This window comes from Geotrypetes seraphini, chromosome 17, assembly GCF_902459505.1.
Source record: "Geotrypetes seraphini chromosome 17, aGeoSer1.1, whole genome shotgun sequence".
In the NCBI taxonomy this organism is placed as follows: Eukaryota; Metazoa; Chordata; class Amphibia; order Gymnophiona; family Dermophiidae; genus Geotrypetes; species Geotrypetes seraphini.
The window spans coordinates 49181335-49198350 of record NC_047100.1 but is presented as its reverse complement, the minus strand read 5'-3'; the positions used below and the strand labels follow the sequence as shown (position 1 = coordinate 49198350).

At 47.5% G+C, this 17016-nt stretch overlaps 1 protein-coding gene across 1 annotated transcript in view; it reads left to right on the top strand.

The window, feature by feature from the left end:
* The window catches only part of RBM5 (RNA binding motif protein 5), a 333945-nt gene that overhangs the window by 307754 nt on the left and 9175 nt on the right, over nt 1–17016 (top strand). The window contains exons 23-24 of the mRNA XM_033925757.1: nt 5331–5405; nt 5791–5888. Of these exons, the coding sequence (XP_033781648.1) occupies nt 5331–5405; nt 5791–5888 (173 nt within the window). The remainder of the gene's footprint in view (nt 1–5330; nt 5406–5790; nt 5889–17016) is intronic.

Below are 17016 nucleotides of genomic sequence, written 5' to 3'. Positions count from 1 at the left end.
GATCCACCTTTTACAGTCTTTCATCATGACAAGGTGGTTCTGCGTACACATCCAAAGTTTCTCCCTAAGGTTGTCTCTGAATTTCATCTCAACCAGTCGATTGTCCAGCCTGTATTCTTCCCGAAACCTCATTCTCATCCTGGAGAACAGGTTTTGCATACTTTGGACTGTAAGCGTGCTTTACCTTACTATTTAGAGCGCACTAAGCCCCACAGATCAACTCCCCAACTCTTCCTGTCCTTTGATCCTAATAAATTGGGACATCCTGTTTCTAAATCTATGTTGTCAAATTGGCTTGCTGCTTGCATCTCATTCTGTTATGCTCAGTCTGGACTGACACTGGAAGGTTCTGTCACGGCCCATAGGGTTAGAGCTATGGCAGCATTTGTAGCTTTCCTCCGTTCCACTCCTATTGAGGAAATCTGCAAGGCTGCTACTTGGTCCTCAGTTCATACTGTCACATCTCATTACTGTCTGGATGCTTTCTCCAGACGGGATGGACACTTCGGCCAGTCTGTTTTGCAACATTTATTTTCCTAATGGCAAACCTTCCCTCCATCCCTCTTTTTGTTAGCTTGGAGGTCACCCATCAGTCAAGAATATGCTGCCTGCTTGTCCTGGGATAAAGCACAGTTACTTACCGTAACAGGTGTTATCCAGGGACAGCAGGCAGATATTCTTGCGTCCCACCCTCCTCCCCGGGTTGGCTTCTTAGCTGGCTTATCCTAACTGGGGATCGCGCGCCTCCGTCGGGCGGGAAGGCACTCGCACGTGAGCGGTGCGGCCTACTAGAACTTTCCAAGTTCTTAGAGTGCAATCACTCTAAAATTGTCCGTACCAGGGCTCCGTCGGGGCCGTCACCCATCAGTCAAGAATATCTACCTTCTGTCCCTGGATAATACCTGTTACGGTAAGTAACTGTGCTTTTTAGAAACTTCCAGGAAACCAACCACTTGGCATTGTTACCAGCAAAAGTGGACACGTTTTTCTTCCTGGTGTCGTCGTCATCATTATGATAAAAAATCTATTTCAGTTTCACTAGTTTTGGATTACCTTCTCGATTTGTCTGACCCGGGACTCAAGTCTACATCTAATAAGATTCCACCTCATTGCTATCACAGCCTTTCATCACCCAGTGGATGGTAAACCTCTCACTGCTCATCCTCTCATCTCCAGATTCATGAAAGGACTTTTCAATGTTAAACCATCTCTCAAGCCACCTCCAGTGGTCTGGGATCTCAATGTGGCTCTTGCTAAGTTGATGAAACCTCCATTTGAACCAATGTTTACGGCTCATCTCAAGTACAATACATGGAAAGTTGTTTTTCTCATCTCTCTCACTTCTGCTAGAAGAGTGAGTAAACTTCAAGCATTAGTGGCAGATTCACCTTTCACAGTGTTCCACCATGACAAGATTGTGCTTTGCACACATCCAAAGTCACTGAATTTCATCTCAATCAGTCGAGTGTTCTTTCAGTATTTTTTTTTCCAAGCTTCATTCTCATCCAGGAGAAACAGCACTTCATACGCTGGATTGTAAGCAGGCTTTGACCTATTACTTTAGCAGGATAAAGCCACATAGAACATCTCTTCAACTTTTTGTCTCCTTTGATCCTAACAAGTTGGGGCATTTTGTTTCCAAGAGAATAATTTCCAACTGGTTGACTGCTTGGATATAATTATGTTATGCTCAGTTGGGCTGCAACTGGAGAGTTGGTTCACAGCCCATAAGGTTCAAGCTATGGCAGCTTCAGTAGCTTTTCGTCGTTCCACTCCTATTGATGAAATCTGCAAAGCTGCTACTGGTCCTTGTTTCATACAGTCACTTCTCATTAGTGTCCGGAATCTTATTCCAGACGGGATGGGCACTTCGGCCAGTCAGTATTACAAAATTTATTTTCCTAAAAGGCCAACACTCCCATCATCCCATTCTGGTTAGCTTGGAGGTCAACCACGTGAGAATATGATGCCTATTTGTCCTGGGATAAAGCACAGTTACTTACCATATCAGGTGTTATCCAGGGACAGCAGGCAGATATTCTCACAACCCACCCACCTCGCCAGGTTGGCTTCTTAGCTGGCTTACTGATCTGAGGAGCCATGCACTTACATCGGACAGGAAGGCACATGCGAGGTGCGGGCTATCGTGAACTTTTCTAAATTTGTTACAGTGGTGATGCACTTTTAAACTGTCCATACCAGGGCTCCGTGGATGACGTCAACCACATGTGAGAATATCTGCCTGCGGTAAGTAACTGTGCTGTCACTGACAACCTTGATTCCTCTGCCACCCAAGGTAAAAGCTTCTCTTCTTGGTGGATGCACTCTCCGTCCCTTAAACAAGGATGTCCCTTCCAATATCCATCACCTCTACTCACCATTACCATAGATGCCTCAAACAAAGGTTGGGGAGAGCATCTCAATCACCTCCAGACTCAAGGTCAGTGGTCAAACAAAGAGCTCCACTTTCACATAAATCTTCTGGCACTTCGAGCAATTTACTATGAGCTTCGAAGATTCAGCCCTTGAATTCGCAACACTCGACTGTTGATTCAAACAAACAGGAAGTAATGTCCTATCTGAACAAGCAAAGGGGCTCAGTGTCCTTACCCCTTTGCAGAGAAGCCTACTGTCTATGGAAAATTTGCTCTCTCTTTCTACAGAAATGCAAGTGGTATCCATTCCAAGGAAGATGAACACCATAGCAGATTCCCTCAGCTGAAAACGCGATCCTCATGAATGGACTGTAAATCCAGAAGTGGTACAACACATTTTTCAGCAATGAGGCACTCCCATGATAGATCTGTTCGCTTCTGCAACCGATGCTCAGTGTACCTAGCATTGCTCCCTAGGAACTGTTTCTGATGCAGTAGCAAGAGATGTGTTTTCAATTCCATGGAATCTGTCTACTCTACGCTTTCCCACCAATTCCGTTAATTTCCAATGTTCTTGAAAAGACCATCAGAGACAGCGCCCAAATGATTCTCATGCACCTCATTGGCCCGGATAAATATGGTATTCGATACTCCTGGACCTTCTCGAGGCTCCCCCACTCCCATTAAGGGATCATCCACCTCTTCTATCCCAGCAGAACGGTTGCCTGTTACATCCCAATCTTCGCAGTCTCAGTCTCACGGCATGGAAATTGAACGGGGACGATCCTTGCTGAGATCCCAGTCTCCATCAGTAAAAATGGTTCTCCTTGCAGCAAGATGACCATCTACTACAAGGAAATCTTACCAATTGAAATGGAAATGTATTTTCCATATGGGCACATTCACGAGCTCAGGATCCATTTAGCTGCCCGTTAACTTACTTGCTGCACTTATCAGATTCGGGACTTAAGACCAGTTCTGTACATTTTCCTCTTTCAGCCATATCTGCGTACCATTCCTTTCTGCATGGAAAACCAATTTCACAAAATTCAGTTTCTCAATTTCTACAGGGGCTCTCCTTAGACAGCAGGGGAAAGCAGCCACACTTGCCCACTCTCCATCCCCTCATACCAAATAGTTACTTAAGCTAGTGACAACTGACAGCTGAGGGGTGGAACTCAAGAGGCAAGGTAAACCCTCCCCCAAAACTACTGAATCTAGGGGAGAGCACCAGCATGCAGGCTCAGTCAGAGGACTTCTTTTTTTTTTTTTTTTTAGTTCAGTCATTTTATTGAATATTATGAGAAATATACAAGGAGCAGTTCAAATACACAGAATCAGAGTAAAAACAATTGGTATAGTAAAGATCCATATCTATAATCAGTTATATAGAACCAAAGCAGTGGAAAAGGTCCAGAGTACTGGAACTGCTTACGAAGAATATAAGAGAGAAGGAAGAGAGGGAGAAAGAAAGAAAGACAGACAGGAGTGTCTACGAATGTCCAAGGTGATTTATTTCGCATCAAGTTCGTGGAAAGTAGGGATATATTTTTCTTCTCATATGCATAAGATTCGAATTTGTGGTACATAGAGAATTCCACCAAGATGTGCATAAGGGCAGTCACAAACATGGCATCAATGAGTTTAGGAGGACAGTTCGATTGTGCAAAACAAGGGTTTTGAGAACGAAGAATTACAATGTCCATAGAAATCTCTGCCGAACAGTTAGTAATAGATTTTATGGTATCCCAAATGCGAGTCCAAAAGGAACGAACCAGAGTGCAATGGAAAAGCATATGATTGAGAGTTCCAGCTTCTTTCAAACAGTTCCAACATACAGAGTCTTGTTTTAGGTTAGCTTTCCACATACAAAATGGGGTCCATACTGCATGCAACATAATAAAGAACATTGATTGTGAGACTCTGGAGGATAAAAGAGGACGATTTGTTGAAGACCAGAAAAGTTCCCAATCAATGTCAGAAAGCGGGGTAGTCAGCATAGAGTCCCAATGTTTCATGGAATGAGATGAAAAGGTGAAGGAATGATCTCTTAGAATACTGTAAAAGAGAGATATCGCCTTACCTTTCAGTAAAGCCAGTGTAGACCAGTGACGAACAGTATGAATGGAAGTCAGATCGTACATGCACAGAAGATAATACCCCAGTGAGTGAAAGCCATTGTGAGTACACAGAAGAGGGTAGCGGGTAGGTAGAACAGAGTATATCAAAAGGGACAAGAGAAGTGGAAGTGATTATTTGGTGAGCCTGCCCGCTGCCACCTTTTCCATGAAAGGGATCTACCACTACTTTGAAGTTTAGAGTTATTCCAAAGGGACATGAGTGGACTATCATTAACTGAGATCTCAGCCGTTGCATCCAGAAGTTGAAGAGCATGCTGCGTTGCACTCAACAAAGAATACTTTCTCAAGTGTCTAGGTACTGACACCGTTAGTAAGCAGGAGACATGCAATGGTGCACATAAAAAGCGCTCCATTTCAAATCAGGCTGGCGGATCCTGAGGATATGAGTCAATGATCCAGTGAGCTCCATATTTAGCTAATGATGCAATATAATAATGATGGAAATCTGGCAAATTTAAACCACCATTAATCTTAGAGGCCTTCAGCTTGGCGAGAGCAATACGAGGTTTTTTCTTGTTCCAAACAAATTCAGAGATCCTCATATTTAGCCAATGAAAAAATGACTTCTGACATAAGAGTGGAAGCATAGAGAGGGTGTAATTAATTTGTCAGAGGACTTCACCAGCAGGTGTGGCTGCATTCCCCTGCTGTCTACGGAGAGTCCCTGTTACTGATAAGTAATGTTGCTATCTGGATAACTTTGTCTGCTTTTTCAGTGGCACATTTAATGGGATAAATCCTGCTGATCTAGATACAGTATTACATCAATGTTTGTAGCATCTTGTTTAAAGTATATCTTGTGCTCATTTTTCAGCAAAATATGGATGTATATAGGAGGTCAAGACTGTCTGACCAAGAATTGGAAGCCTTGGAGCTGAGAGAAAGGGAGGTGAGTGATGTTATCATAGCACATACCGCAGATTCTTAGTAAACATATTAGAGAAATGGAATGAAGGAGCTGATGTGGTTCAAGTATTAGGGGAGGACAATTCCAGAATAAATCACTTAAATTTGTGCTTTTCATATCCTATAAGAAAAATAACTGTTGGGTGCATATGGTAGTAAAATGGGAAAAGCATAATTGGAGCTGGTTAGCAGAGTTATTCCATTAAACACTGCCAGGACAGGCAAGCCTCCTTACTTTATGCTAGTATGTAGAAAAAAAGATAAAACCTTGTTTTGTTGCAGTTTTTTTCTCCTCATATACATAACTTACTGTATAACCAGTAATTAGGTAACAGTTGGGTCCTTAGTTACTTCCTTGTTATTTTCAGATGAAATACAGGGATCGAGCAGCTGAAAGAAGGGAAAAGTATGGTATTCCACAACCTCCAGAGCCAAAGCGTAAAAAAGTGTTTGAAACTGTTGCTGTGTAAGTTGCATTTTGGCACTTTTCAATTAATAAACGCATTTAGGAAACAATTGTCTGTCCAGTGGCACAGTAATCTAGGCTAAAATTTACCAGTTTGGTCCAGCCTTGGGAAAAATAGGCAATGTTTACACCTGATATTCACTAATTTGGAAATGATCTTGATCCAATAAGGATGCAATCATTTTCAATAGGATCAAAGTTGTGAAAGCTCTAGAAAATACATGTATAAATATGGCTTTCACTTCTTCAAGTTTACAAGGGTGGTTTGAAAAGTTCAGTAAAAAAAGAAAAGTTAAATACTCATATTTTTTTAATTTGGCAAAACCTATTTTTCAGATGGGATGGAAAAACTGGACACATGCTGGACTAAATGTAGAGGCCACGATGGAGACTGTTGAGAAATATAATAGTTTTTTAAATAAAGCATTTGTTTAACTTGGGTTTTTTATATAAATCTTTATTCATTTTTAAAACTTATAAGTGTATCATTAAATAATAACATTTTAACTTAGATATAACACTTAATATTCTGCAATAATCCATTTTAAAACTTATCTCCCTCCCATTCCATAACATAACTTGGTTTTTTAACCTAACCTTTCAAACCACCCTCGCATAGTAATGTTTGTGCCAGCTAAAATGAAGTACATGTGAGGCACCCCCTGCCATTCCAGTATTAATAGTAATGTTAATTCCCTTTATCTGGGAATGAGGCCACCCTGTTAACTTGTAGTATTTTAATCTAAATTTTAATTATGCTTATCTGAGTATTAAGAACATAAGAAGTTGCCTCCACTGGGTCAGACCAGAGGTCCATCCCGCCCAGTGGTCCGCTCCCGCGGTGGCCCACCAGGTCCTTTGACCTGTGAAGTGATTTGACCATTTTTATATCCTACCTCTGCTTCTATCTGTACCCCTCAATCCCTTTATCCTTTAGGAACCTATCCAAACCTTCCTTGAACCCCTGTACTGTGGTCTGGCCTATCACAACCTCTGGAAGAGCGTTCCATGCGTCTACCACCCTCTGGGTAAAAAAGAACTTCCTAGCATTTGTTCTGAACCTGTCCCCTTTCAATTTCTCCGAGTGACCCCTAGTGCTTGTGGTTCCCCACCGTTTGAAGAATCTGTCCTTGTCCACTTTCTCTATGCCCTTCGGGATTTTGAAGGTTTCTATCATGTCCCCTCTAAGTCTCCTCTTCTCCAGGGAGAACAGCCCCAGCATTTTTAACCTGACAGCGTATGAAAAATTTTCCATACCTCTTATCAGTTTTGTCGCTCTTCTCTGGACTCCCTCGAGTACTGCCATGTCTTTCTTGAGGTACGGCGACCAGTACTGGACACAGTATTCCAGGTGCGGGCGCACCATTGCACGATACAGTGGCATGATGACTTCTTTCGTCATGGTTGTGATACCCTTTTTGATGATGCCCAGCATTCTGTTTGCTTTCTTTGAGGCTGTCGCACACTGCGCCGATGGCTTCAATGTTGCGTCCACCATCACCCCCAGGTCTTTTTCAAGGTTGCTCACCCCTAGCAATATTCCCCCCATTTTATAGCTGAACATCGGGTTCTTTTTCCCTACATGCATGACCTTGCATTTGTCCACATTGAAACTCATTTGCCATTTTTTTGCCCACTCCTCTAGTCTCGTCAGGTCCCTCTGCAGGTCTTCATAATCCTCCTTGGTTTTGACCCTGCTACAGAGTTTGGTGTCATCAGCAAATTTAATGACCTCACATTTCGTCCCCGTCTCCAGGTCGTTGATAAATATATTGAACAGGAGTGGTCCCAACACCGATCCCTGAGGGACTCCGCTCGTGACCCATTGCCAGTCTGAGTAATTCCCTTTTCAAGTTTCAAGTTTATTAGGATTTTATATACCGCCTATCAAGGTTATCTAAGCGGTTTTTTACAATCAGGTACTCAAGCATTTTCCCTCTCTGTCCCGGTGGGCTCACAATCTATCTAACGTACCTGGGGCTATGGAGGACTGAGTGACTTGCCCAGGGTCACAAGGAGCAGCGTAGGGTTTGAACCCACAACCCCAGGATGCTGAGGCTGTAGATCCAACCACTGCGCCACACACTCCTCCAACTTTTACTCCAACCCTCTGTTTTCTGCCTGCCAGCCAGTGTCTGATCCATCTGTGTATATCCCCTTGCACCCCGTGATTCCACAGCTTCTTAAGCAGCCTTTCGTGAGGTACCTTGTCGAAGGCTTTTTGGAAGTCGAGGTAGATGATGTCTATGGCTTCCCCCTTGTCCATCTGGCTGTTTATTCCCTCAAAGAAGTACAGTAAGTTCGTGAGGCACAACCTACCCTTGCAGAAGCCGTGCTGGCTCGCCTTCAGTTGTCCATTTTTTTCTATGTGCTCGCAGATTGTGTCCTTGACCAGTGCTTCCATCATCTTTTCCGGGACCGAGGTCAAGCTCACCGGCCTGTAGTTTCCCGGATCTCCTCTTGATCCCTTCTTAAAGATGGGCGTGACATTTGCTATTTTCCAGTCCTCTGGGATCTCCCCAGTTTTCAAGGATAGATTACATATTTGGCAAAGTGTTTCCGCTATCTCGTTTCTCAGTTCCTTTATTACCCTTGGGTGGATGCCGTCCGGGCCCGGTGATTTGTCGCCCTTCAGTCTGTCTATCTGTCGGAGGACATCCTCTCGGCTCGCCTCTAATTGGACCAGCTTTTCATCGTGGTCTCCATTTATGATCTCCTCAGGTTCTGGGATATTGGATATGTCCTCTCTCATGAAGACTGACGAGAAGAACTTGTTTTTCCTCTGTTACCACTCCTTTCCTGTCTCCGTCGTACAATGGTCCCACTTCCTCCCTGGCTGGTTGCTTCCCCTTCACATACCTGAAGAATGGTTTGAAGTTTCTTGCTTCCCCCGCCAGTCTTTCCTCATACTCTCTTTTTGCTTTCCTAACCTCTCGGTGACATTCTTTCTGGTGCCTTTTGTGCTCCTTCTGGTTGTCCCTTGTTGGGTCCTTTTTCCATTTTCTGAAAGATGATTTCTTGTCACTTATCGCCTTTTTTACTGCATTGTTTATCCACGCCGGGTTTTGAGCTCGATTCTTTTTGCACCCTTTCCTAAATCTTGGGATGTACAGGTGCAAAGAATGGCCACCCGGATGGTCTCGGGACTCAAGGATCTACCATACGAAAAACGGCTTGACAAATTACAGCTATACTCGCTCGAGGAGCGCAGAGAGAGGGGGGACATGATCGAGACGTTCAAGTATCTTACGGGCCGCATCGAGGCGGAGGAAGATATCTTCTTTTTCAAGGGTCCCACGACAACAAGAGGGCATCCGTTGAAAATCAGGGGCGGGAAACTACGAGGTGACACCAGGAAATTCTTTTTCACTGAAAGAGTGGTTGATCGCTGGAATAGTCTTCCACTACAGGTGAGGCCAGCAGCGTGCCTGATTTTAAGGCCAAATGGGATCGGCACATGGGATCTATTCACAGGGCAAAGGTAGGGGAGGGATATTAAGGTGGGCAGACTAGATAGTGGGCAGTGGGCAGACTAGATAGTGGGCAGACTATGTTTCTTGTGCCTCGTGCACCATGCCCTTGAGTAGGGCCCAGGCTTCCTCTACGGTCTCCATCTTCATTGAGCTGTTGCTGAGCTTTTTTCCCACCATTTTCCTCATGGCCTCGTAATTTCCTTTTCTGTAGTTGAGTGCTGTTGTTGTGGTTCTTTTCACCTTTTGAGTTCCTATGTTTAGTTTGTACTGTATCATGTTGTGATCGCTGTTTCCTAATGGTGCTAGTACTACCACCTCCTTTGCGGGTCCCCCTAGCTCATTGAGGATTAGGTCCAAAGTGGCATCCCCTCGCGTTGGTTCCGTGACCAGCTGTTCCATGTAACAGTCCCTCGTTGCCTCTAGGAATTTAGTTTCTCTCGTGCAATTGGAGTGTCCAGTGTTCCAGTCTATTCCAGGGTAGTTTAAATCCCCCAAAACCACCACACTTCCAAGTTTGCATACCTGCCTCAATTCGTCCTCCAGGTCCTGGTCGTTTGTTTCTGGCTGTCCTGGTGGGCGATAGTACAGTCCCAATTTGATGTCTGCTCCATTTCCTCCTGTCAGTTTAACCCATATTGATTCCAAGCTGTCCGCCCTTACTGTCGTTTCCATCCTGGTTGAAGGAATGGAGTCCTTTATATACAGTGCTACTCCTCCACCCTTCTTGTGTGTCCTGTCCCTCCTATAGAGTTTGTACCCTGGCAGGGCCACATCCCATTTGTTGTCCTCGGACCACCATGTCTCTGTGACTCCTATCATGTCCAAGTCCTCTTTACTGGCTATAACTTCTAGCTCTCCCATTTTTGTCCTTAGGCTCCTGGCATTTGTATATAGGCAAATTAAGTCCCGGTTGGTTACCTTCTCATTTGGTTCTCCTCGTGGTTTGGTGCTCCTGTCGATCCCCTCACGGTCTGCCAGTCCCCGAGCCTCGTTCTGTTCACCTTCCTCCTGTGGTGTGTCTATCCCGTCCTCCGTCCGCTTCTTCGACTTTGGATAGCCCTCTGTTTCCGGCTGTTTCTTCATTTTGTCGCTCTTTAGTTCCTTAAGTTCCTTTGATCCCTGCAAGGCGTCTTTGGGTTTTAGTCCAGAAAATGTCCACACAGTCTCGAGCCCTCTATTGCCATTTCCTGATTCAGTATCCTTGCTTGATACTGTGGTCCGATGTGTCGAGGTCAGATCGACTATCGGCTTTCCCCTTGTTATCAGTTTAAAGCCATGTCTATGCTGGTCTGGATGTTGCGTGCCAGCATCCTCGTCCCAGCCGCACTCAGGTGCAGTCCGTCTCTCCTGTAGAGCTTGTTTTTCCCCAGGAAGGTTGTCCAGTTCCGTACAAAGTGGAAACCCTCCTCATCGCACCATCTCCTCAGCCATCCGTTTATTGCTTGCAGCTCGATCTGTCTCCTTGCATCTGCCCTCGGTACTGGCAGGATCTCTGAAAAGGCTATCTTCCTTGTCCTCAGCTTCAGCTTCCTCCCCAGGATCTTAAACTGCTCGGTCAGTGTAGTTCTGTTGAAGTTCCGTCTGCTGACATCATTTGTTCCGACGTGGATTATCACTGCTGTCTCCTCCGTCTCAGCTCCCTCCAGGATCCTCTCGATTCTGTCAGATATGTCCTTTGTCCTCGCCCCTGGGAGACATGTCACTAGGCGGTCTGGTCTGCCTCCTGCTATGTGACTGTCCACCTCTCTCAGGATTGAGTCTCCCACCACGATTGCAGATTTCCCTTTTCTACGCTTCCTCTTGGGTCTCAGGTCTGTATCGGTGATTTGACCCTCCAGTACTTCCTCTTCCTGATTGGTTCCTCCACAAGGTCCTTCTCCCCCGGCTTCTGGTGGTGGGTCCTGTCCTCCATCTGATGGTTCCCTTTCAAACTGCTGGTGATCCCATGTCTCTACCATCTTGCAGGCCTCCTCGATGAATCTCTCGAGCTCTCTGACCTGCTCATTGATGTGGCTCTCTCTGGTGGTATCGTCAGTTGCCTTGATTTCCCATGGTTCCCCTGCGGCGCAGAGTCCCTCCAGCTCCTGGACTTTGATCTGCAGTCTCCCGACCTCCTTCTTTAGGCTATCCAGTTCCTGACATCGACCGCATATGTAAGCCTGCCTCCCGGAGGGGAGGTAGTCATACATGTGACACTCGATGCAGTATACTGGAAAGCTTCGCTGGAATTCTGCTGCCTCCATTTCTCTTTCTTCGTGCCTAAGTTTCTTGGTGCGCTGGGGTGTGCCCGGCGTGTAGCTAGCTGGAAAAGTAGAGAGAAGAAAAGAATGAGAATAAAGAAAAGGAAGTAGATATATATAATTTTTTTTTTTTTAGATTATTTAAGAAGATTGAATTTGCTGCTGCGCAGCCTGGACTCCTGGCTCCTTCTCAAGGCTCCTTCGCAAAGGCGCTCCCGCTAAGGCGAGCGCCTTTGCTGCGCGCCTTTGCCGCGCGCCGAACGGCTGGACGCCGTTGGCTCCCCCTCTTTTAAGGGGGAGTCCGGGCTTGCTGGTGACGCTCGCTGGTGACGCTGGGGGGTGGGCGGAGCTTCCTCTCGCCGCTACCCCGCGTTGCCTGCCTTCTCCCTCACTGCCTTCTCTCCCGGCTTCCTCCTCTCCTCTTTGTCGGTGCCTGCTGCCTCCTGCACCAGCCGAATCAGCTCTCATAAGAACATAAGAAGTTGCCTCCGCTGAGGCAGACCATAGGTCCATCCTGCTCAGCGGTCCGCTCCCGCGGCGGCCCATCAGGCCCATTGCCTGAGCAATGGTCTATACCTATCTATACCCCCCAACCTCTTTTTCTTATAGGAATCTATCCAAACCTTCTTTGAAACCATTTAGTGTTTTCTTGTCTACAACAGCCTCTGGAAGCGCGTTCCATGTATCTACCACCCTCTAAGTGAAAAAGTACTTCCTAGCGTTTGTTCTAAACCTGTCCCCTTTCAATTTCCCCCAATGCCCCCTTGTACTTGTGGTGCCCCTTAATTTGAAAAATCTGTCCCTGTCTACTTTTTCTATGCCCTTCAGGATCTTGAAGGTTTCTATCATGTCTCCTCTAAGTCTTCGCTTCTCCAGGGAGAAAAGTCCCAACTGCTTCAATCTGTCGGTATATGGGAGATTTTCCATTCCCTTTATCAGTTTGGTTGCTCTTCTTTGTACTCCCTCAAGTACCGCCATGTCTTTCTTGAGGTACGGCGACCAGTACTGGACACAGTACTCCAGATGCGGCCGTACCATTGCACGATACAGCGGCATGATAACTTCTTTCGTCCTGGTCGTAATACCCTTCTTAATGATACCCAGCATTCTGTTTGCTTTCCTAGAGGCTGTGGCGCATTGCGCCGATGCCTTCAGTGTTGCGTCTACCATCACTCCCAGGTCTCTCTCCAGGTTACTAACCCCTAGTGGTGTTCCCCCCATTTTGTATGTGAACATCGGGTTCTTTTTCTCCACGTGCATGAGCTTGCATTTCCCCACGTTGAAGCTCATCTGCCATTTTTTGGCCCACTTTTCCAGCTGCGTTAGATCCTTTTGGAGATCCTCGCAGTCTTCCTTGGTTTGAGCCCTGCTGTATAGTTTGGTGTCATCTGCAAATTTAATGACTTCACACTTAGTTCCCGCCTCTAGATATTGAACAAGAGCGGTCCCAGCACCGACCCCTGCGGAACTCCGCTCGTGACCCCTTTCCAGTCTGAGTAGTGGCCCTTTACGCCAACCCTCTGCTTCCTGTTTGCCAGCCAGTTTTTGATCCATCGGTGGACCTCCCCTTGTACCCCGTGGTTCCATATCTTTTTAAGCAGTCTCTCGTGTGGCACCTTGTCGAAGGCTTTTTGGAAGTCAAGGTAAATGATGTCTATAGATTTCCCTTTATCCACCTGGCTGTTCACTCCCTCAAAGAAGTACAATAAGTTTGTGAGGCATGACCTACCCTTACAGAAGCCATGTTGACTTGGTTTTAGCTTCCCATTTTTTTCGATGTGCTCACAGATGCCGTCTTTAATCAGTGCCTCCATCATCTTTCCCGGGACTGAGGTCAGGCTCACCGGCCTGTAGTTTCCCGGGTCCCCCCTTGCGCCCTTCTTGAAGATGGGCGTGACATTTGCTATTTTCCAATCCTCCGGGATCTCTCCGGTTTTTAAGGATAGGTTGCATATCTGTCGAAGTGGCTCCGCTATTACGTCTTTTAGTTCCTTGAGTACCCTTGGGTGAATGCCATCCGGACCCGGCGATTTGTCTCTCTTTAGTCTGTCAATCTGCTTGAGTACATCCTCTTGGCTTACCTCTAAATCGACCAGCTTATCGTCTTGGTCTCCTATTACGATCTCCTCGGGTTCCGGAATGTTGGTTATATTCTCCATCGTGAAGACTGACGTGAAGAACTCATTTAACCTGTCAGCTATCTCTTTCTCTTCTTTTACAACTCCCTTTCGGTCTCCATCGTCCAATGGTCCCACTTCTTCTCTCGCCGGTTGCTTCCCCTTGACGTATCTGAAGAACGACTTGAAGTTTGTTGCTTCCTTTGCCAGTCTCTCTTCGTATTCTCTTTTTGCTTTTCTAACCACTCGGTGACACTCTTTCTGGTGTTCTTTGTGCCCTTTTTGGTTCTCCTCTGTTTGGTCCTTTTTCCATTTTCTGAACGATGCTTTCTTGTCGCTTATCGCCTTCTTCACTGCACTTGTTATCCACACTGGGTTTTTTGTTCTATTTTTTTTGCACCCTTTTCTGAACTTGGGGATGCATATGCTTTGTGCTTCGTGCACAGTCTCCTTGAGTAAGGTCCAGGCTTTTTCTACGGATTCCGTCTTCCCTATGTTGCCTTTGAGCTTCTTTCCCACCATTTTTCTCATCATAATTTCCTTTTTTTAAGTTGAGTGCCGTCGTTGTGGTTCTTTTCCCCTTTGATGATCCAATTTCAAGCTTGCACTGGATCATGTTGTGATCGCTGTTACCTAGTGGGGGTAATACCGCCACCTCCTTTGCTGGCCCCCCTAGTCCGTTGAAGACTAGGTCAAGAGTGGCATCGCCCCGTGTTGGTTCCGTGACCAGCTGCTCCATGAAACAGTCCCTCGTGACTTCTATGAATTTTGTCTCTCTTGCGCAGTTTGAGTGCCCAATACTCCAGTCTATCCCAGGATGGTTGAAGTCCCCCATCACCACCACATTTCCGCTTCTGCATACCTGTTTCAGTTCAGCCTCCATCTCCTGGTCGATTTCTTCGAGTTGTCCAGGTGGGCGGTAGTACAGACCCAGTTTAATGTCTGCTCCTGCTCCTCCCTGTAGCTTAACCCATAGTGATTCCAGGCCATCTGCCCGTACTGTTGTTTCCGTCCTGGCTGATGGTATGGAGTCTTTTATGTACAGCGCTATTCCTCCACCCTTTTTATGTATCCTGTCTCTCCTGTATAGTTTGTACCCTGGTATGGCCACATCCCATTGATTGTCCTCGGTCCACCACGTTTCTGTGACTCCAATTATGTCTAGGTCCTTATTGCTGGCTGTGATTTCCAGTTCTCCCATTTTGGCCCTCAGGCTCCTAGCATTTGTGTATAGGCAGTTTAAGACCCAGTTTTTTGTCCTCTCTCTTTGTTTCCCTTGTGCTTTGGTATTCCTGCAGTTTCCCTCATGGTTTGCCAGCCCCTGAGCTTCGTCCTCCTCCTGTTGTGTGTGTGTGACGTCCCCTGCCTGTTTCCCCTGCGCCTCCTGCTCTCCTAATTCCCACTCAGTCCTGGGCTCTTTTTCACAATGACTTTGCCCCTCTGTTTCCTGTTGTTCTGTGTTGGTGCCGCTTACCTGGTCCATTTGTGCCCTCGATCCCTGCAATGCGTCTTTAGGTCCTTTTTCAACCCATACACCCTCAGACCCGAGTCCTCTTTTACAATGTCCCAGTTCAGTATCTTTGTCAGGTACTGATGTCCGATGTGTCGAGGTCAGGTCGACTATCGGCTTTCCCCTTCTTCTCAGTTTAAAGCCAAGTCTATGACGTTCTGGACGTTGCGTGCCAGCATCCTCGTCCCAGCTGTGCTAAGGTGCAGTCCATCTCTTCTGTAGAGCTTGTTCTTCCCCAAGAAGGTAGTCCAGTTCCTAACAAAGTGGAAGCCCTCCTCCTCGCACCATCTCCTCAGCCAAAAGTTAATTGATTGTAGTTCGCTCTGTCTCTTTGTGTCCGCTCTCGGTACTGGCAAGATCTCTGAGAAGGCTATCTTCCTTGTCCTTAGTCTCAGTTTCCTCCCCAGGGTCCTGAACTGGTCAGTTAGTGTAGTCCTGTTGAAGTTTCTCCTGCTGATGTCGTTGGTTCCGATGTGGATCACTACTGCTGTCTCCTCAGTCTCGGCTCCCTCCAGGATCCTCTCGATATTGTTGATGATGTCTTTTGTTCTTGCCCCCGGGAGACATGTTACCAGTCTGTCCTCTCTCCCTCCGGCTATGTGACTGTCTACTCCTCTCAGGATTGAGTCCCCGACCACGATAGCCGATCTCCCCTTCTTCAACTGTCTCTCTGGTCTCAGATCTGTGTCATATGTGTAGTCCGTTTGTCCGTCCTCTGGGCTCTGCTGTGTCCTCTGGGCTCTGCTGTGTCTCCGCCCCTGGTGCTGCGGTTCTCCCTCTTTTAAGGGGGAGTCCGGGCTTGCTGGTGACGCTCGCTGGTGACGCTGGGGGGTGGGCGGAGCTTCCTCTCGCCGCTACCCCGCGTTGCCTGCCTTCTCCCTCACTGCCTTCTCTCCCGGCTTCCTCCTCTCCTCTTCGTCGGTGCCTGCTGCCTCCTGCACCGGCCGAATCAGCTCTCCTGGTGCTGCGATTCTCCCTCTTAAGGGGGAGTCCGGGCTTGCTGGTGACGCTCGCTGGTGACGCTGGGGGGTGGGCAGAGCTTCCTCTCGCCGCTACCCCGTGTTGCCTGCCTTCTCCCTCACTGCCTTCTCTCCCGGCTTCCTCCTCTCCTCTTCGTCGGTGCCTGCTGCCTCCTGCACCGGCCGAATCAGCTCTCCTGGTGCTGCGGTTCTCCCTCTTTTAAGGGGGAGTCCGGGCTTGCTGGTGACGCTCGCTGGTGACGCTGGGGGGTGGGCGGAGCTTCCTCTCGCCGCTATCCCGCGTTGCCTGCCTTCTCTCCCGGCTTCCTCCTCTCCTCTTCGTCGGTGCCTGCTGCCTCCTGCACCGGCCGAATCAGCTCTCCTGGTGCTGCGGTTCTCCCTCTTTTAAGGGGGAGTCCGGGCTTGCTGGTGACGCTCGCTGGTGACGCTGGGGGGTGGGCGGAGCTTCCTCTCGCCGCTACCCCGCGTTGCCTGCCTTCTCCCTCACTGCCTTCTCTCCCAGCTTCCTCCTCTCCTCTTCGTCGGTGCCTGCTGCCTCCTGCACCGGCCGAATCAGCTCTCCTGGTGCTGCGGTTCTCCCTCTTTTAAGGGGGAGTCCGGGCTTGCTGGTGACGCTTGCTGGTGATGCTGGGGGGTGGGCGGAGCTTCCTCTCGCCGCTACCCTGCGTTGCCTGCCTTCTCCCTCACTGCCTTCTCTCCCGGCTTCCTCCTCTCCTCTTCGTCGGTGCCTGCTGCCTCCTGCACCGGCCGAATCAGCTCTCCTGGTGCTGCGGTTCTCCCTCTTTTGACCTTGTATGTGCACATACTC